The sequence below is a fragment of the Panthera uncia genome, assembly GCF_023721935.1.
Source record: "Panthera uncia isolate 11264 chromosome B2 unlocalized genomic scaffold, Puncia_PCG_1.0 HiC_scaffold_24, whole genome shotgun sequence".
NCBI lineage: Eukaryota > Metazoa > Chordata > Mammalia > Carnivora > Felidae > Panthera > Panthera uncia.
The window spans coordinates 22,784,771-22,807,626 of NW_026057580.1; the positions used below are offsets into that span (position 1 = coordinate 22,784,771).

The 22,856-nt window shown below is 36.5% G+C and overlaps 1 protein-coding gene across 1 annotated transcript in view; it reads left to right on the forward strand.

The window, feature by feature from the left end:
• Window positions 1-3,770: 3,770 nt before the first annotated feature.
• Window positions 3,771-22,856, forward strand: part of HCRTR2 (hypocretin receptor 2) — a 112,880-nt gene continuing 93,794 nt past the window's right edge. Inside the window, exon 1 of the mRNA XM_049653855.1 lies at window positions 3,771-3,993. Coding sequence (XP_049509812.1) covers window positions 3,771-3,993 — 223 coding nt within the window. The remainder of the gene's footprint in view (window positions 3,994-22,856) is intronic.

Consider the following 22,856-nt stretch of genomic DNA (forward strand, 5'->3'; position numbering starts at 1 on the left):
TTTCGTGTTCTTGTGACACTCTGCATCCTTCTACCCTAGAAACTCACAGAGTGATTCTATAATCATAACACTGCTAATTTCACTGGTGCACTATGCAATCATTGAGGCTAGACTATGTCTTATTGATCTTGATGCCTCCAGCTCTTAACTAAACTCCTGGGAACATAGGGAATACTCAGAAATATTTAATGAAATGGATTCATAAAGTTATTATAGGCTTCAAAAAGTGTGGTCTGGCATCAGGAATAAGAATTTAAAAACTGGGACAGCCAATGTAATCTGTGATCTCTGAGCAACTTAACTACAACTGCTGAGGTGGGGGGGATCTGTTTTGGGGTTTTATTTTCCTTTTCTTTCTCATTTTTAATATATTCAGAGAGTTAGTCGGAGAGTTAAAAGTGACAGAAAAAAACTTAAGATAGGTAGTTAAACAGAATTACTTAGACTATTGTGAGCCACATTACTTTTTCTAAATATATATTAATACTTAGAGGAATTGATATGTAAAGCAAATAATATTCACACCAGGAGACCACATCATTCTAAATCTTATTCAACATTTTCAAATCCCTTCTATATACCGGAGACTTTTCTAAAAATATTAATTCATTTAATTCTTATAACAACCTTAAGAGGTCATCACTAGACAAATTTAGAACTTTCTATACTGTCTTGTGATATTGAGCTGACTCCTTTTCTCTTCATGTAGCAGAAAGATTCTGAATTGAAGAAAACTATATCTTCAGATCTAAACATTCTTTTCAAATGTCCTAAAATATATCAGAGGATCTAAGGAAAGGTATCACATCAAAATGAGTACTGCAATATTTATCCTCTCTAACGTGCTTGCAACAAAATAAAATAATAATTTGAAGGTTTGAGTGGAATTTTTGTATGGCAACAGAGTACCACATATTTAAAATCAATCACCTATAAATTATGGACAGAAAAAATGGAACACTTTTCAAGGTAAATCCAGGCTTGTCACAACATAAAGCACACATCAGAACAAGATATGTTTTCATTTCTCCTTATTTACACTTCTAGTAAAGAGTGATGATTAACTGCAGGTAGAAAATTTAAAAAGAGTGGATTGAAGTATAGATGAGTTGAAATATCACACACGCAAAAACACTGAGTACTTAGAAAACAGCATCCAGGGTCCATATTTGTGTTTTGTCAATGACAAAAAATTTGAAGATGTCACAGAATATAGATTGCAACTAAAGTAGCAACAGCCTTTCCCATTTTGAAAATAATAGTACATGGACGAGGAAAACAACATACATTAATCAGAGGGACACATTATGCCACAGAATAAAGTTAGCAGATTTGTATCGGAGAACATGAATGAAACCACAGAAGGCCTGCTTGTCAAATTCACTGATGACAAGAGGTCTGGTGAAATGGCTAATTCTTTGGATCATAGCATCAGTATTTAAGATCTGGTGAAACCTCAAATTAGAAAAAATTAAATTAATATGTGCATACATCATGGGAGTATCCTACTTATATGTTACCTCTTCGCACAGGCCTTTTGACCATCTGTTTCTAACATGGCCTTTGGGACTCTCCACTCACCATCACTTCACTGGATTTTGTTTGAAAACATAAGATTTATCCCTTCCTAATATTCTTCTTATGTATTTATAGTCAATTTGTTTCCTTTCTGTCTTCCCTAGAAAGTAAAGTGCATGAAAGCAGTAACCTTGTTTAACTTGTATCACTGACAATGGAATAGAAAAATTAAGTAAATATTTGTCTGAGGTATCAAATGCCCATTTATTTTTCTTCTCTTAAGTGACTAGTGCAGACTGGGAAAATATAATAATAGTATTTCTTGTGAAATATGACATCTGTAGAATAATGGAAACCCCAAGCTGGGATCAGAAGAACAGAATGGTCTTGCTGCAGATTAGTCACTTGACCTTTGGTAAATCGTTTAATTTCTCCAGAACCGTTTCTTCAGCTGTAAAACAGGGCTAATCATAGTCAACTCCTCAGCGGTTTTAAAATAATGTTTATGAGAGAATTTTGTCAGATGTAAATTAGAAAACAGATGTGAAGAATTATGACTATGGTAGAGTCAGGAGGATTGACTTAACACTAAATGTGAACTAACAGTGTCTTGTGACATTTGAATAAACAAATTAATTATAGGCGTTGGTTGCATCCACATGATAATGTACATTTTGTACCAGCAAAACCCATCCAAATTACTGTATCTCCTAGTTTCCTATTATGCAAGGCATTGACAATTGCCTAAAGGAAGACCAAATGACCGGAGGTCGTGGGGATAGTGTCATTTGAAAAACAGTGGAAATAATTAGAGGAAAAGTGGAGGAAACGGAATGGGGCTGTTACACTTATTTTGAGTATGTGAAGGATTGGCATATGGAAGATTTATTCCATGTAGCACCAAGACGCAAACTAGGAATTGAGAGTAAAAGACTAAGAAAGTTGTATATTGATTTAAAATCTTAATGTAAAGAAGAGCTCTCTAAACCTTAGAACAGCCCCACGATGGTGGAAGTCAGAAACTGAGGTGGTCCATCCACACTAGGTGGGAGAACATCAGCAAAGTTATTAGAAGGCTTTTAATATTAAGCTAAAGTTCAGGCTAGATACCGTCTGAGGTCCTTCCCATGTACAAAATTATAATCAAATGCAGTATTCCTATCACAGTTATTGAGAACGAAAGAATCCTGAACTCATACTATGACAAATCCCAAAATACTATTCTTAGAGACAAAATCAGTTTCATTAGAGAGTGGCAGGTGACATCAGTCCTGGGTCAATAAGAAGAAAGACCAGTGGGGTGTGGTATTAACCAGAGAGCATTTGTGTGCACACCACTACATCCTTCTAAGAAGTTCCTTTCACCCTGTTTGATCTGTAACGTTGCTTGACAACATTAACTATGAGCACACATATGACCCTAGTGTTCTTCAAGGAATCGCTGCTGTTTTTCCTGTGACACTTGGTAGTGCAAGTACAATGCCAGCTAACTATATCCTTCGATTCAAAAATGGTCTCCTTCTCCACTTTGGAGAATGGGGAGAGGAGGTGCTATGTTCAAGATTCAGCAAGTGCTAAGCTGGCAAAGCCAAACAAACGTTACAGTGTTTGCCTGAGATGACTTTTGCATGGACCTACTTGAGGAACACAGTGGCCCCTCCTCATTCCTTTTATGTTTACATTAAAAAGACAAATGCTATATTAACAACAAATCCTATATTAGCCATGTGTTCACATGACTGTCATGTCAATAGACCTACACGTGTTTGTGTATGGGTCATGGGAACTGCACGTGAGAAATGGAGGAGAAAAGTAGAAAAGGGGGAGAAACAGGTTAAAAAGATTTTCAGGACTACCCCCACCCCCCACCCCCACCCCCCCAGCTTCAGCTCTCCCTCAGCGCAGGCGGAGGCTGTGGGCTGCGGACTCAGTGCTGGAATGAGGAGTAATTGAGCCTGAGCCGAGCCCGAGGTAGCTGTCTCCTCCCGGTGTCATTGCTGCAGCCTCCAGTGCCGGGTCCCCAGTTCCTCAGCCGCCTCTCTTCAAAATCGTCTGCAAAGACAGCGAAGCCGCCGCAGAAGTTGCCGGGCACAAGACTCCGGAGGCATTGGCTCAGTAACTTTTCACGTCATTTTCTGCTCCGAAGCCCCTTCTCGCGTCTCCGCGCCGCCTTTCCCACCGCAAATCACAGGGCTCATGGGGCAGGGGAAGAGCGGCTTGCGGCACTGAGCGGAACCGGACTCGAGCCCGTGATGTCCGGTACCAAACTGGAGGACTCCCCCCCTTGTCGCAACTGGTCATCTGCTTCGGAGCTGAATGAAACTCAAGAGGCTTTTTTAAACCCCACCGACTATGACGACGAGGAATTCCTGCGGTACCTGTGGAGGGAATACCTACACCCGAAAGAATATGAGTGGGTCCTGATCGCCGGCTACATCATCGTGTTCGTGGTGGCTCTCATTGGGAACGTCCTGGGTGAGTCTCGTCCAGGGCAGCCCTCCAGAGGGCTGTCACGTCCCTTCCACCCCTGGCTGCAAAGGCTCAGGAGACCCCTCCCTCCCCTTGGGATGCAAACAAAGAGGTCGCTGCTCTCGGGGTGGGGTTTGGTTTTTAAAAAAAGAAAAAGAAAAAAAAAAGAAAAGAAAAGAAAAGAAAAGAAAAGAAAAGAAAGAAAGAAAGAAAGAAAGAAAGAAAGAAAGAAAAAAAGTTTTCTGATTTTAGGAACCAGGACCCAGCCCTGGAGTCGTAATTCCTTCTTGCATCTGCAGGGAGAAACAGGGAAGCGTGTTTCTTTTGCGAACACCTAGGTTACAAGCCCCAAGAGAGGGGCAGCGACTGGGTCTCAGGTGGATTTTGTTGAGTATGGGGAAATTAGTCATCCTTTTGTGTAACGTAGCCGGCTGTTTGGGGGGCTTTCCGGAGAGGTGAAGCTGGCAAAATGCAAAGCTGTGCTCCTGAGGAGCAAGCTGTCTTTGGCCGTTGGAGTCACAAAGCATTTGTGAGCTAGGTAGAGTGCCCTTTGGCGCGGAGGCTTCGGCTCTGTCTAGAGGTGGTAATGAAAGGGCAGTGAGTGGAGACAGAGGCAAAACATAGAGATGCACTCACACGCTGAAGCTGAATTAAACAGAAACCCTGCCAGGAGCAAGCAAGAAGGAGGGGCATCTGAGAAAAGTACCAAAGAGATCGCAATCATTCATCCACCTATCCGATATTCATTCATTCATCCACTCAACCTGTGTGTGTGTGTGTGTGTGTGTGTGTGTGTGTGTGTGTGTGTATTTTTCCCCCCCTAGAACATGCTTGTTGTCAGGCTTGGAAAAAAAAATTTGTAATTTTTTTTTTTTTTCCCCCTTCTGAGAGGAGATGGTGAGCTTAATGCTAAGCTCTCTATTTGTTCCTGTCTGGGTTCGTATGCAGACATAGATTTCCTCGTCCATTTCCCACCTTAGCTAATTTCTGAATGTTGCAGGGGGAGGGGGGTGGGGTCGTGGGGGTGGGAGGTACAGTGCTGTATGAGACTGGTGGTGGAGTTTATTAGGGCAGCTGGGGAATCCACTTAAAGAAAAGGAGCTTTGGAAGGGAGGGACGACTTAACATAAATTGTGAATGGAAGGAGCATGTACCTTGATGAATGGAGAGTGGGAGGCGTTTCAAATGCAGAGGGCAGTGTGGAGGCAATCTCTGTTGAAAATGACAGGAGGAGATGGGGGAGGCTACAAGATTGCTGCTCTTGATTTTCAGTTATAAAAAAGGGAAGAAGACGGGGTGAGATGAGATAGGTTGAGTGGCTTTGAAGTCCAAAGCAAAGAATTTGTAGCTGCAAGGGAGGATGATAAGGAACTTATCAGGCTTTTAGCATTAATCTGATTTTTACCTTCTCTCCCCAAGTGTGTCATTCTGGATAGGAAGCATTCAAAGTAGTCTCTCATCAATTCAAAAGACAGAGTAGTTGCTAAGTATGTGACTGAGAAGCATTCTGGAGAGAGTTGGTAAAATGTTATTTTTGAAGAGAGATAAGAATCCTCTGAAAACTTTGTAGTTGTTTTTTTAATGCTTACTGTGCTATTTTCAGGCTACTCTCCTTTTGTGATTTTTTAAAAGGTAAACATAAGGGGAATCTTTGGGTGATGCAAATAAGGTGGATGAAGGTGAAAATACACACACTTAGGGTACTTTGCTGTAAGGATAAGTCTGTTAATAATGATGCCTTTCTTGTTTCCCTTTTTGACATCCCTTCTTAGAGTTTACAGCTATTAAAACATCTGGCCACTAGCATAGAAACCTATCACTGTATTATGTCAATGCTTAATGAAAAGTAAATAATCTAAATTGAACATCCATTGAGTACCTACTAGTATGCCAGACCTCTCTGCCTACATCCTCACTTAAACCTCAAAGTAACCCACATTTGACAGGAGGAGAAACAAGACTTAGAGAAATGAAATGGCTAATTAAAGAACACTATTCAGGTTCAACTCCATTTCATCTGATCTCAGATCCAGAATTCTCCATTGATATTCCACTCTAGAGCTAGAAAGCATAGAGAGAATGAATTCTCTGCTCTTTGCTGTCTGCAAGCCTATTAAATGTACTTCCTGTTCTCTCTTGCATCTATGTCCACTGTTAATAAATTACCATGAAGGGTTAATGGCTCTGTCATTGTCTGAAGCAAAATCCTATCCAGAGAGGAATGTTATTGCATTGCAGTAAAAATTTGACCTGTTTTGCAAGAATAGCTGCAAATCATAACTAATTCCCTTCCTTAATATTTATTTCACACTTAATCTCTGTGATAAAATTTGTTTCCCTTTGCTGTTACTTCATTCTGACTTTACACAGGATGTTGATGCATAGTCTCCATATTCTAATTGCATAGTTTAGGGGTATAGGTTTGTTAGCCTGGAGAATGTTTTAGTTTCAAAAAGGAAACACCTCTACAGTAAGACTACATGTTTCATAACACAAGGAAGAGAGCACTGTCCACAGTCCCAAGTGCTGAAATGGCCAATTCCATTCAGCTTAAAAAGAAATTTTTACTCAAAGCATTATGCTCTCAAGATACTAACAGCTATTTTCTTCAGGACTAAATAACACTGAAATCCTCTCTGGCTGAACGGAAACCCATTCTTTATGGACATATTCCCTGAAAGTTGACGAAGTTTGACATTTAAACAAATGATCAGTGTCATTACTCACAGACAACTTCCTGCTCTTTAATGTCACTGTCAAATTTGCAAAACGGATTAGATTGAGAATTGCTTTTTTGCCCCTTTAGTGTAAGTAATTTTATGCATAGAGTGGCAGGACAAGGAATCACATTATTCATGTAAGATAAAGAGGTAACATTAGGCATGAAGGTGAAAGACCACAGTGTTGGCAGCAGATGTAATCCCTGACCCTTCGGGTCCATTCACCATTTGCACTTTTATGTAACTGACTACTTGGAAAATCTCAACCTTGTTGAACTTACAAATATAATGTGATCAGTTAGAAGTCATTTCTCCCACACTGTCATTTTGTGAAGTGATGTAACAGGATATGCCCTGAGCAGAATGACAAATTCTTGATCATCTCTACCTCTTTTTCTTCTCTCCACAGCCCATTTATTTCATTGTGTCCCTTCTCCCATATGTATTAGATATTTCTTCCCTGTGATGGAAAGTATTTTTCTGGAAAAAAAAAAAAACAAATGCAACACAAGTCATTCAAACTAAGACAAAAGTTACTCTACATTAAATTTCATGAGTATATGCATTCTAATAAAAGACATGTGCATGTCTACTTATAGAATTTTAGGTCATAGGAAGAAAGGTAGGACAGAGTTCTTTTTGGAAGCAGTGTTTTTCCAGTATCTTCAAAATTATGCCATATATAACCTATTCCTAAGTATGTCTTGTACTATAGCCAAGTAGATGCATTCAATTATTTGACCAGTACATTTTGAGCAATGTTTTTAAAATTAATGTGTGTTGAGGGGAGGGCTCTTAGGGACACTCAAAGTAATATAGTTGATGTTATACTTAGTTCTTTTCTCTTGAGTTGAAACTGGGTGGAGTGATGGTTTCTGGCCAATTGAAACATTAAACATCTAGAGGAAATGAGCAAATCTCTGCCTCCCTTAATTTTGCATTCAAAGATATCATGATTTTTCACCTGGAATGCTTCTATCTTCCCTGTTGCTGTCTCCATGTGAAAGATGACGAGAACATTCAACACATGACATCATTCCAGCTGTGCTTCTTGCTTCTTGTGTGATCATTAGCAAGTTATTGAACTCTCTATGTCTGTTTTTTCTAATCAAAAATTAAGGTTAATACTACCTGCCTTGTAGAAATCTTATGAGAACATGACATATACAGGGGCACACACACACACACACACACACACGTGTGTGTGTGTGTGTGTGTGTGTGTGTGTGTGTGTGTTTTACCTGACATATAGTAGACAATAAATGCCAATTTCTATCTCTTCATTCCCACTATTGAGATCTACCCCTGATGTAGTTTACAGCCATCCTCTGCCTACACAGCCAGTCTGTAGCTTACAGAGCTCTTTATGACCTCTGCTCTAGCCTTTTTATCATTTGAGAGATTTCCTAAAAGCTATTAGTAAAATGGAGTTTGCACATGTTGTTCTCCTTTTCCATACCAGCTCCACCCACTCACCCTAACAGGTGTTTAGTGCCCTCATATTAACTACTTAACATTGCCTTCTCAACTCTCAGTGAAGGGCATTGCTAACTATTATGATAATTTTCTGTCTTTTAGTTTAAATTTGCTTGTATTGGGTCCCATTTAGTGAGTTATGGGTTGTAGTTGGGTTGTTTTGGTCTATTAATGTTTTACATAGCATGTGTGTGTGCGTGCATGCATGCACGCGCGCGCACGCGCGCGCACACACACACACACACACACACACACACACACACAGAGGTAATATGTTGATTTAACTTAGTTGAAGCACAGTGCCTATTACAAAATTTACCCAGTAACAGTTAAGCTAATTTGGGTGGATAGATGGACGAATATCTGTAATGGGTTGCTTCTTACAGAGCTAATCATATGTCCCAGAGATGGAACTGGCAGAGTTACAAGTTCCCACTACTCTTAAGCCTAAGAAACATTTCTTTCCTGCTTCTCCTAATGCCCAGTTCACGTTCATGGGTGTTTCTAAACCCACCCTTTCCTTCACAGGAGACAGAATAGGTTAGAGATAATACATTACTCATTTCTTCCAAGACCTGATAGAAGTCATGAATGATGCCTATAAAAGCTTATACTAGCCACTGAGCTTTAAACTTGTGTGTTTTTAGTTACAGAATGTAAAATATGCTTATCTGAATATGACTTAGACAGATGCCTCCACACTTTTACTAAACTCATAACCACCTAGTTTTATTGGGTAAAATAAATCATGTTTTTGATTTGAACAAAATCCCAGTGATGACTTTTTAAATGGCTATTTCATAGACAACAGCAACATTTATCATGTACAGAAATAATGAGATAACATGTGCTACTGATAATTTAAATGTAATTAATTCTTCCTATATTTGAAAAAAAAATGAGGAAAATTAAATAATGAAAATACCCATTTTCAAAAGAGGTGAAATCTAACACTCAAATAAAAATACAATATTCTAGTTTTTACAATTTTTATTGGTTTAATTAGGACATACATATTTTATATCTTTACACTAATTTTCATCATTTTATATTCTAGAATATATTTGCAAATCCTCATGTACTGCAGCTATGTTAGCAGTTCAAAGTTCCTGAATTCTCATTCGGCTCCCCAGAGTATCCACTGCTTGTGTTATTTTATAGGTGAAAGAAGATTTTGCCATCTTTCTTCTTATAGCATTATGACATAGCCCACTCCCATAGGCATACAGGTTCTGTTAAGTAGTGGCTCATTAATAGGAGTCAGTCAGTGACCTGTGTTGGGGGAAGCTGAGGATTCATCTCTAGTTCCCTTTCTCACTGCAAAGAAAAATGAAGAATATTTATTGAGTACTATATGCCAGGTTCTGAATACTAAGCTCCACAACAAATATATGTATTTTATTGATGCCTCATAACAAACTTGTAAGGAGGAGATTAATAGCTTCACTTTACAAATGAGTAAAATGAAATTCAAAAGCTATTTTAACTTGTTCCAAAGTATATTCAGACAATAAGTGGCAGCACTAAGTTTCAAATATGGATTGAGCAGGTCCCATGGCCCACCTGTTTTCCATTACTTCATCCTGTCTCCCTTACTTCTAATCCTGACTCAGAAACACAGACGAAAAACGAGTGGAAATGATGCTTAGATGTGCCCTCTAGACGATTTACAGAGTTGTTCTGGCATGTTGCCATGCCATATCTCTGGTAGACTACAATTCTTCAGCTATGGGGATGAGCTCATTTGATAAGCTAATCAAGGTCAGGCTAGGGTTACTTTACAAGAGAAATTTTCAAGGTAAACTAGGTGATGCCAAAAACACTTTTGCCTGTTCAGGGTGTGTGTGTGTGTCGGCGGCAGGGGGGTGATTCACTGGATAAATGTTAGATAATTGTGGCCAAGGATTATTTAGTTATTGGATGTGCTGTCTTTAGACACACACACATTCGGTCTTAAGACAGAATCTAAATATTTAATGTGTCAAATAATCTAATTTTTTTTCTTTTCTTTTTTGGTTTTCAAACCTACTCATGTATTTTATTTCTTATTTTTCTGATATAACTGTTACTTTTTTAAAAATCATACATTTCTACTGATTTAACTGAATAGGTCAATCTTTATGTCAAATAATGATGTTCCTAGAGCATAATGGTATTATATATGTCCAAAGAACATTGCCCTTCACACCAGGCATGAAATGACCTTTAAACACAGACAATAGAATACTTGGAGATGCTACTGGATAAGACACATGAAATATATGTCCAGTGTTGAATTGCTGACTCTTTGGGCTGCTTTTATTCATTTTACTTTTGTTCTCAATGAGACGTTATCTTTTAACCAAGTAAATGGATATAGGATATATATTTTAAATAGCATTAAGTTTGTTTCCAACAGAATATGTATTTTATCCTTAAAAATATTTTGAGATTATCATCACTGAGCTTTTTCTAGTAATGTTCTTTAAATATATAATATATATGAACAATGTTTAACAATTATATAGTATTTTACTCTTCAGAAGACATTGTTACATTTATATATTGTCTGATTTATTCTCCACAACATTATGAGGTATGTCTTATTCAGTGGATCAAGTACTTGAAGTGAGTTATAATTACTTTAAAAGAAAAGTTTGCGTACATGGAAATATCAAGGGGTTATGTGTCAGCTTGGGAAAAGCTTGCCAGTCTTGTATTCCAAGATCCCAGGATAAGACATGCTAACTAACTTTGTCTGGCTTTCAGCTATGATGTCTTTAATATCTGATTTTGTCAGTTTTCTGAATAAAGATTAGCCAAATTCATGAGCCTGGCAAAAAGAAAGAAAGGAAAGAATTCCTGTGTTTTGATTCAAAATAAGAATTTAAATTTACAAATCTTAGAATATTTGAAGTCCTTTGAATCATCATAGTCTCTTTAAATAGTTATATATACAGAAAGACCTTTATTGGTTGGAATAGTTAGGCTATGCCAAAGTAGCAAATAAACCCTGGATTTTCATTGGGTTATTGTCACACAAGTTTATTTATTGTTTGTTTAACATTTAATATGGATGGGAGAGTCTGTTTCATACAATGACTCCTGGTTGAGGGGTCCTTCATGTTTCATGCACCACTTTGACATGTGGCCTCCATTGTGACCAGCCTCTAAAATGGTTCCCAATGTTCCCCCATCAACTGATCAACTACAACCCTGTGTAGCTCCCTTTCACATTGTGCAAGAATTGATCTGGGTGACCAACAACATACAGCAGAAGTGATTGTATATCACTTTGAATATTATAAAAGGTTGCAGCTCCTGCCTTGAGTTCCCATTCTCTCTCATTCTTGTATATTTTGCACCCTGGAGAAAATAAGCTGCCTTGTTATAAGCAACCCACATGGTGGGAAATTAAAATATCCCTCCAAAAACCGTACGGTAAATATGCCCTGCAAACAACCACGTGAACTTGGAGACAAATCCTTCAGCCACAGTCTGAGATAACATAATAGCATCCTCCCCCAATCCCCTAGCTTGACCGAAACTTACTGACATACTCTGAGACAGATCTCACTAAACTCTTCATAGACCCTTTAGAGGCCGTGAGATAATAAAATTACCTTGTTTAAAATTTTTCAATTCATGTATGAGTTATTAGGTGGCATATAAAGTATCTAGCACCCTCATGGTAGGAGAAGAGTGAATTGGAAAAATATACTGGCTCTAAACTACCTTTGCCTAATATCAACACATGTCAGTTATGCCTTATGATCATTTGGCAAAAACCAATCAAATTTTGTCAACCTAACTCCAACTAGGACTGGAAAGGGTAAAGGAACACTGTCTCTGTTACAGAAACCACGCAATGGTTAAAAATATATTTAATGCATATAAACTGAGAATAAGGAAAATTAGAGGAATCAAATACCTATTGGCATAAGCCTAAGAGAAGCTGATAGATATATCCATTTCATATTGTGGATCTCTGCCAGTGGAAATAACACAATATTGGGAGACTTTGTGCCAATTACTGTGCTAAGAATCTAGGGTACAAAGATAATAGAAACCAAGGAACCTACACTTCAGTTAAAGACAGACCTATTAACAGATAATCTCAATATAATGTGACAAGTGCTTGATAGATGGGTTACAGGATACAGTGGAAGCATACAAGAAGGACACTTAGTTCCATTTGGGGGATTACAGAAAGATTCAGGAGGAGATGACACCCACACTGAGTATTAATGCATGAATTCAAGTTGCACAGGTGAAGAAAATTGGGTAAGGATGTTCTAAGCAAAGGAAACAACACGAGCAAAATCAAAGAGGCGTGAAATAGCATGGACTATGAAAAGAATGCTAAGCAATTGAGTAACTCCAGTATAAGTGCAGATGAGGAGAGTCTAGGGATAAAGCTGAACAGTCGATGGGGATTGTGTACCATACTGAAGATCTCAGCTAGTTTTGACACCGCAGTTTAGAGGGAGACCTTTGAAGATTTAAGGAGAGCACCATCGTAGTTGGCATTTTTCATCAGAGTATTGCAGGGATAATGTAAAGAATAAAACCAAAGGGGGAAATATTTGTGAAGGTTTTCACAGTGGGATTTCTGTCCTTTTTGTGGCTCATTTAATGAAGCTTTCTTTAATGAAAACAAAAACTGATAATAAAAGACGTGATCAATATTTTCTAGATAATTACTTCTAGGTGACTAGAAATGCCACTTTCAAGATCATGTTCCAAAACATTACAGCTTCTGTCTTGAGTTCCCATTCTCTCTCTTATTCTTGGATTTCTTGCTGTTATGTTGCATAAGGAAAGAAAAGGGAAAAGGAGAGAGTGAGAAATGAAGAAACAAATAAAGGAAGGGAAAAGGAAGAAGACTAAAATATAGCAACTGTTGCTATGTTTGCTTTGTAGAATATTTCAATTTGAGAAGTATTTCTCTTTAAAATAATTTTCATGTCTTTTCTGAAATCAGTACTTATGATTCTTTTTTTTGTACTTTTTGACTCTTACATGCCATAGCTCTATTGGCATTTTCCAGTATTCTGTATAGCTTTTCACTAAAATAATGTTTGTAATAACTTATTTTTGAGATTTTGGTTGGTTGCTGTACTCCTAGCTATCCATCTTTTTGGACTTTAAATCATGTTTTGACCTCACACTGAGGTCAAAAGATAAAAAATTAGGAACATAATGAAAATGTTTTATATTTTCCAACTAAAGCCTCCAAGTTTTACTCTAAGTTAGTTGCAACTTTCTTAAGATGTTCATTTGAAATTTTATCTTAAATGGGCGTTTTTGTCATGCACATAATCAAAGATGATAATACACTGACCCCAGGGGACCCCTTAAGGAATTACAGGGAATATTTCTCCACAAGTTGACATGGTAACACTTCAAAATTTTTAAAACTGTGGTTAGTTTAAAACCTTTTTTTTTGCTATTCCTAGCTCCACAATGGGAATATGGCAATGATTATAAATTATAATATCCTTTCCTAGATTTTCAGTGAGTTTTTATTACTACTCAGTGACTATATAAAATGAATTTATAAAGCACACGGGTTACAACCATGTGGGGCTTTGATTTTATCACTACATTGCTAGAAATGGGGTCAGAAAGTCATTGTCTATAATAATTTATTTTATCATTTTAGAATGAATTTAATGAGTCATCCACTTTGGTAGAGAACCATGTTCCTCATAAATATCATTTTGAAGCCAATTTGTCTTTCTTAAAATGTTCAGATTGTGCTAATCTTTCAGAGACAGAAGTAAAGTGATATGGTTAAGTGCTTATGAAACAGTTTTGTCATTGGGTGAAACTAAGTCAATTTTTGGTTATAAAAGAACAGCTAAAAATCTAGTCTCTCCGATGAAAATACTTACTATAAAAGTTTCCCAGTCTTAGAAAGCTCAAAAAAAATACATTAACAAATTTCACCAGCTGGTGCAGGAAAAAAAGACTTCATAATTATTGGAACATTTTATGTACTTGGGCTTGATTTATATTTTAGACATAGGAAAGCCTAGAAAGACCTTGTTCTTTGAAGTCATCAGAGATGGTGATGGTGACTCATAGATTCCTGAAAGTAAATAACAGTACCTAGTATATGAATCTATGTGTTTTTTTTTCCCCCAGACATAATGAATTTTGCAACTGGTCACTGACAGGAAGCAAAACTATCTCAGCGGAAAAGGGGAAAATAAGAATTTAAGAACTTAAAAATACATAAAAATTAAAAAAAACACATAAATCAAAAATAAAAACACTTGTATATACACACACAGGTATTTGCATTATATGACTAATAGGATTTCAATACACCCTAGTTTTTTCATGCAGGATTAAGAAGCTACCTTTGAAATGTGAAGAATTCTAAAAACTTTGTATAAGGCCTTTACTTTGACAAAGTTAAGAGATACTTTCAACTACCCCATGAGTAATTGAACTAGCCTTTAGGGAAGCAAAAAGAATAAATACACAGACATGAGTAAATCCTTGAATGAACATTCATGTAAGAAAGAATATCCCTTGGGTGATTGATCATTGTAGCATAATTTCTTTTCCTTGAACTGATTCAGGTTATTCTTGCTTTAGAGTCTTCACAATTTCCAGCCCCCTGTGACCCTCTCACAGCTGGCTCCTGCTAAGTTCACCTGTCACATCTTCAGAGAAGGCTGTAAGAATGCCCATTCTGTATCACTCTGAATCCCTCTTCATATTATGATACCGTCCCCTTTTATTTTTGTCATAGATTTTACTACTATTTGAAATTATAGTGTTGGTTTGTCAATTTTTCCATTGTCTCCCTCAAGTAACATCTAAGTTCATGAGAGTATTTTCTTTTTTCTTTTTTTTTGCAAGTACATGATCAGTTTCTAGAACAGTGCCAAGCATATGATTTTTGGCTACCAATTAAAGTATTAGATTTCTATCAGGAGAAACACTTTACATATAAGTGTATATATGCTTTGTAAATTAAACATTGCAGGTTTTAATTTATTTTATATAAAATTAAAATTAAAAACCTTAATAATTTGAGTTTTCAAATATCTTAAGGAGAATACATATTAAAATAAATATTATATAATTATGAAAGTAATGATTATGAGAGACCAGTGATAAAATTTCTCTCCAACACTGGAATCACCTTGATATCACAATAAAACTATTTTGCTCTTCCCATGAAAAGCAAATGAGATTTACAAACTGTGGCAGGTTTGTTCATTTTTTCTCAAGGTAGTTGTACCAAGATCCTTCCAAATGACATGCTATATTTCTGTGATAACTGAGAAGAACTTGTAATATACAAAATCCTTACTTAAGCTGTGTTTGTTTCAAAGTAACTTTTAGTTATTTTCATATTTAATAAAAGTCTAAGGAAACATTTGACCATTTGCACCCCAGATGAAGTAAGAGAGCTGTGACTGAATGTTATCTTGATTCCATATTTTCTGCTATTAAAAGGACCAAACATATCTCCATCTGAGCCCAGGATACTTGGGAAATGCCCACAAGGTCTCAGGTTTAGGAATCCTTTGTCATTCTCTTCCATTGCCAGTGACTTATGCCAATTCTGGTACACTCTCCTGTCCAGACAATTTAAAAAAAACAACAATTTCTAGTTTTAGGTGGAGTGCAAAAGCATTGTTGGGAATAGCTGGATAGTTCTAGATATTTCATTTAATAGGGGAGTAAGGGCAACAATAAACCCTTTGGACCAACTTCAGTCTTCAGTTTCCTAAACTAGCCATCAAATTACACATTGTAAAAGATCAAAGTTCAGTCTTGCCCAAAGTTGGGAGGTATTGCTCTTCTAGCAAACCCTTGACCTTTTGAACTGACTTTATTAATATTTCTCATGAATGAAGTGAATTGCAGTAGAATTCACATTTTAGGCTTTTTGGAATTGTCATATTGCCCTAGTTACATAACTCTCCAACAAAAGTATTTGCTATCCATTCTCTTAGTTAATCCTACAACAACCTGTGCGATAGTGTTACTATTTGCTCCTATTTCCCAGATAGTGAAATTTAGTATTAGAGAGCTATCATGTTAGTTCTTTGAATAGCTTTATGTATTATCGCTTGGCTTGCCCACTTCTGAACAGCAGGTAAATACAAATCTTTATTTCTATTCCTCCTTTTATAGCACAGCTCTGCCGGTATGCATACCAAGTTGAAGATATGTGCATAATATAAGGAAAATGAAAATTTTGATGTACATTATTTTGTAAAGTCAACTGAAGTTTCAATGTCTAATCAGCACTGCCTTAGTGATATATAACTCATTGTCAGTACCTGGCCACAGACACTAGAGTGGAAGAAGAGCAATAGCAAGTCAAGCTTGGCATAGATTTTCTCTCCTGGTAAACAGGAGTTCATTTAGCCTCTCTAAGTGCTGAGTCACCATCGGCAACAATGGCAGTATCTACAGACTGTTAGTTTGAAGTCACGCAAATACATCTTTATGATCCAAATGGAGGTAAAAGCAGCATAGAAAATCAGTGGTCTCAGTCCAACTATAGCTGCAAAAGTTACATACACCAAAAAATAAAGCCGCCTAAGCCAACACACTGGTTTTCTAAGGCTTATCTAATTTGAAGCTATTTCCTTTTCTTATTTCATTCAGCAAATATTTATTGAACATCCACAACGTGTAATCTGTTCTATTACATTCTGTGGAGGAAATACAGAAGTGAATGAGGTATGGTCCTTACCTACAAGGAATTCCTAATCTTGTAGGAAAGACTAACATGTAAGCAATAGACTATAATATGAGTGTTACTGAAGAGGCATATGTTAAATGTTAGAACGCAGAAAATAAAAGTTGGATCTTACTTGGGATAGGAGGTACACCTTCACTGAGGAGGTAACATTTGAGGTATTTTTGACATGTGAGCATAATTTAGAAAATTCCAAAGGATGAAAAGGAAGTTGGGGCACCTGGGTGGCTCAGTCGGTTGAGTGTCCGACTTCAGCTCAGGTCATGATCTCACAGCTCGTGAGTTCGAGTCCCCTGTCGGGCTCTGTGCTAACAAATAGCTCAGAGCCTGGAGCCTGCTTCAGATTCTGTATCTCTGTCTCTCTCTCCGTCTCCTGCTCATTCTCTGCCTCTGTCTGTCTCTCAAAAATAAATAAATGTTAAAAAAAATTAAAAAAAAAAGAAAGTACACCTAAGTTGATGATGTAGTAAGAGTAAATTTATGATTGCTTATAGATATATAAATAGCTGCGCTGAAATGTCATTCAGGGAATTCCATTAAAACACAGGGTTTCATGAACTTTTCTGGGTGGTTTCAAAAAATAGAAACTTTAAGTAATCTCCTTTGATGCTTTGCATTACTTACATGGTCTTCTTTATTTGGTAGGTATCTGCCACAGTCTTACCTGCAGTGTTATATCATGCTGAATTAGATTTAAAAGTGTGAAAGCTCCAAAGTTATTTGAAAACGAGTTCTAATATGTCAGAGCTTCCTGAAGGAAAACTAACCTGGGGCAATGGTAAGAATGGGTTGAAGATATGAAAGACCAGATACTGGGAAGATAGAAGTCTGTTGAGACTTTTCAGGAAAGTGGTTATGAGGGTAAAACCAAGGCAGTAGAATTGAATATGGGAGAAAAAGGAAACAAATCTGAAAGACATTCTGGAGATAGAAATTAACAACTCATCAGATGCAGAGGTTGATAGGAATAAAAAAGAGTCTTCTGATTAATAGAAGTTTTTAGTTAAAGAAAGTACAGTGACTGGGGCACCTGGATGACTCAGTCAGTTAAGCATCTGACTTACGCTCAGGTCACAATCTCACGGTTTGTGGGTTCGAGCCCTACCTTGGGCTCTCTGATGACATCTCATAGCCTGGAGCCTGCTTTGGATTCTGTGTCTCCCTCTCTATCTACCCCTCCCCTCACTTGCACTCTGTCTCTCACTCTCTCTCTCTCAAAAATAAGTAAACATTTTTTAAAAAAAGTACACTGATTATCCTATTTGTCTTTTCTTAACATAGAATATATGGAAAGAAATTCAAGTGTCTTTAGTGAGAGGACATGATGAATTTGGCAAAGGCAGGTCTGAGTTTGAATTGCTAGAGGAGTATTCACGTATAGCTGTTCAATAGGAAGTAGGGCTTCCTCCCCCACATGCCATTCACAATTAGTTTACTACTCTGAGTGATGTTTTTCTTTGTGCTATGCAAGCAATGTATACAGTTTATGTGAAAATTTCTTAGACAATGTCTTCTGGAATAATAAAAGTAATAATATGCTTTTAATAAAATATGCTTTTAAATAAATACTTTTAAAATAATAGTATGCTTTTAATAAAAGCATACACAGAATATAAACTTCTCAAAGGGTACATTGAGTGATAAGACCTTTTCTGCAATACTAGTTAAATTCACTGGTTCAAAAAAATATTTATTATGTGCCTATAGCAACAAACAAAATAGACAAAGCTGCTTCTCTTAGGAAACTTACATTCTAGTGGTGATATTTAGGGTATATATTGATAATAAAATCAACAGGATTTGCTGAGGGATTGCATATGAGAGTGAGTGAAAGAGAGGAGTCAACATTTTCATATCACGATGGAGGATGGTACTATTTATTGAGATATGGGACCCTAGGGGAAGGGGCAGTTTTGAAGCAGGGAAGGAGAATCAAAAGTTTGGTGCCACACATTCTAAGTTTGAGGTAATAAAGCTAGGTATATAATGAGCACTTGAATATGAAGTCAGGAGGTTAAGTAAGTCAAGCCAGGTGAGATAAACCTGAGATTTATAACCAATATAAATTTTTATGCCCATATCTTTTTACATATTCCCCATAGATATGAAAGACTATGGAAGGAACTGCATTAGTGACTAAAAAAATATGTTTTACAGATTATTTTACTCTTGGCTTCCTCTTATTTGAAATCATCACAGCTGTGTTTTCTTAAATCTTGAAAAGGATCACTTTGATCATGCATCAAAAAACAAAACCAACAAACAAAAATGGGTACATGGTAAAAAATTTTTATTTTAAAATCTGTGTCTGACTTAGTAAGTCAGAATTTCAGGGGGTGGAGACTCTAGAATCTACATTTTAAATAGGATTCCAGTACACTGAATATGAGAATCCTTGCCATGGAAAAAGTGAAGGTAAGCTTCCTATTATTTGAGGCCTCCTATTTTTGGAAGCCAACTCAAAAGCCAGGTGCATATACAGTTGACACAAATATCTCTATAAAGAGATATCAGAGGAGAGAAGATTAAAAGACCTGCTTTGAAATGAGATTAAGCAGAAAGACAAGAAAATGTAGGTTGATGGCCAATAAGAGGAATTAGAGGAGAAAAAGGAAGGGTTAAATGTGCCAGAGCCTTCCAAATTCTGTCAGTGATAACTTTGAAATTGTAGGGGTGGAAAACATTTCCCTTCCCCCCTTTTAAGTTCTTCAGCTGTTCTAATAATTAATTTCACATAAAACAGATTAATAAGAGAAAAGCAAATTTAACTTCTTATGTATGAGAGCCCCAAATATATGTGACCCAAGGGCATGTTGGGCAATTGAGGCTTGTATGCTGTCCTGAACTAAGGAATGGGATAGGGGCCTGAGGCTTCACAGGGGAAGAGGGTGACTCACAGGGCAATAAGAAGAACAGATGTTTGGAAATTAGATGTTTGTGCTGCCATACAGATAGGCCTTTCAAATAAAAATTTATCTCTGGTCATAGATCTCTTTCTGAGCCTAGCCCCCTATCCAAATTCTTTTAGGTAGTTAAGGAAGAGGTAAAAAGTTTTTACGAGTCTTCTGTGTCTTGATTGTCTTTAGCTCAAAAGAATCCACATGCTAGTAGTAGCCACATATTTGGGGCCACATATTCTGCTCCTCCTCGAAGTGATATTTAGTAATGTAACATTTTAAGCAGAGATATTAGTGGGTACATTGACTTAATTTATTATTATAGTAGTTAGTATGCAATTTTTGTTATACAGCTTTTCCAAAAAAGAACATATCAGAAATCTGGCGTGTTGAGCAGAATTCACTACATATAGAATTAGTAATGCAAAGTTCTGGAAAATATCTAAAGAAAGAATTAGTAATGCAAATTCTTTTCTGTAGTTTCTAATTTATGATTTTCTATATGAAGTCATTGCTTCAGGATTAAAATGAAATTTATTTTCTCCTGCTGTGTGTCCCTTGAATCATTAAACAAAATCCTCACAAATATTGTTAAATATAATAAAGGTAGTTAATCAATTATGTCATGGAAAGAACTGGAGGGTTGCTATGAGAATAAAAGGTGTTTGACCATACAATTGCATTCAACAAACTGGCTCTGATTTAGATCTAGTGGTGCTGATTTTTAAATAATAAATACCAGGAATTGCTGGTCACTGAATAGATACTAGGATTATGTGAAATTCTAAAATCATCAAAAACATTGTGGCAGTAATATCAAAGATATGGAAATACTGGATGGATATGTATTAAGTGATGGAAAAAAAACTCCCCTCCAAGGACTTGTCCATACGGTGGTTTTAGAAATACAATTTTTCACTGAGATATCCTTAGTCATCTGAATGGAGACAACGAGTAAACCTAAGACTCTAGCAAGCTCTGTGTAATCCATTGTAGCCAGATGCTTCCTACCTTTTCCTACAATATTCTAGAGTTTATAGAGATCCCACCTCCAAAGAATAGGTGTCACAAATATTGGAAAAAATTTATAAGACTTGAGACATATTTGGCTATAGTAGGTTAGAAAAGAGACATTTTTTTTGCACTATAATAATTCAGATTTGGAATATGTAAGTCTAACTTTTTTCATGTAATTGCACATATATTGTATATATACATAAAAACTTGTGTATGCTAATATGTATTTTGAAGCGTTATTGATGTCATTAGTTGCAGATAATTTGATTCTCCCTTATATTCAGCTCAAGTAACTCAATTTTAAAGGTTCCACTTTCATTTCAAGAAAATATTTTGGATCTTTTTAAAAAAACTGTCTTGACTTTATCAAAGAAGGAGAAGGAGAAGGAGAAGCAGAAGAAGCAGAAGCAGAAGAAGAAAAGAAAAACAGATAAAAAGAGAAAATTTTCTGCAACTGGGTTCCAAGTTCTTATTTTGTGGTTACTTAGAGTATTGATAAGTAAGATAAGTACAGATTGATAGAACATCTTAATCATTCTTTAAAAAATCTAGTTGTCCTCCTCTTTTGTAGGTAATTTCTAAGTATTAGATATTCATCTATATACCCTGAATATAACACAGGAACAGGATATATGTTTTAGTATTAGGCTCATTTTTGTATTTAGAATTAAGTGTTAAAAGTTCTATTTTTAGCATTGTGTGAATATAAGAGAATATAATCTGTGCCTGTATTTAAAAAGTGAAGAATTTACTGAAGGCTTCTGGGTAATGATTGTAAGTTCATAAGGGCTAATTCCTTTGGAAGGTCATGGACTACCATTTTCTCAAAAGAAAATGTCAGTATCCTACAGCCTGGATACCCATGTTCTCCAGAGATCTAATCTGGGTGGTATGCTACTGTTGAAAGAGTATAATTAAATCTGAATAACGAGAGAATATTCATTCATTTGTTCATGAAATAATTATTGAGCATCTGTTTGTTACCAGTCATTCTCCTTGACACTAGAGGAACAAAAATAAAAAAAAAATTACTATTATTTTCCTCAGTTAATGGTCTCCTAGAAAGGACAGAAATGCAGTATATTACATAAAAACACAATGTGTTATGTCCTATTAAAGAGATATGAATAATGTACTGAAATATAGAAGCATATGTATAAAATTAACTTAATGGATAGGAAGGAAACAATAACACAGAAGATGGGGCATCAAGAAGTAAATAGCGGAATGACAAAAGATGAAGCAAAAAGTGCTATAGAGAGACAGCACAAACAAGCAAACCTCTAGCAACCTTTAGCTTTTAGTGTCCTCAAAAACACCCTTGTCCTTGAGAATTTTTTAAATTAGTTTATTTAAATTCAAGTTAGTTAACATGCAGTGTAGTATTGGTTTCAGGAGTAGAACCCAGTGATTCATCACTTACATATAACACCCGGTGCTCATCCCAACAAGTGCCCTCCTTAAGACCCATCACCTATTTAGCCCATCACCCCCCACCTCTCCTCTAGCAACCCCCAGTTCTCTGTATTTACGAGTCTCATATGGTTTACCTCTCTATCTGGTTTTATCTTATTTTCCCTTCCCTTCCCCTGTGTTCATCTGTTGTGTTTCTTAAATTCCACAAATCACGAATAAGTGAAATCATATGGTATTGATCTTTCTCTGACTTTTTTATTTACCATAATACCCTTCAGTTCCATCCATTTTGTGGCAAATGGCAAGATTTCATTGATTTTGGAGAATTTTTTTCCCCTTCCACCCCAAGTGGTATATCCCGGGATTTAATTACCTCTCAGGCAAACCACAGTCTGTGGAGGAATTCACACTGCCCCTATCCTATCTTCCTGTTTACCCATGAGACTTGATCCAAGTATCAGTGTCTCCAAATTTCTCAAACTATGACTAAAATGAAATAGTTTGGTTGTTTTATTATAACTTTTTTTAAAACTTGTTTTTTTAAAATAAGTCATTCAGAGTTAGTATCACTAATGTTATCAATGTAGGCCTGCAGTAGTACAAAGATAATTCGTTTAATGGATACGT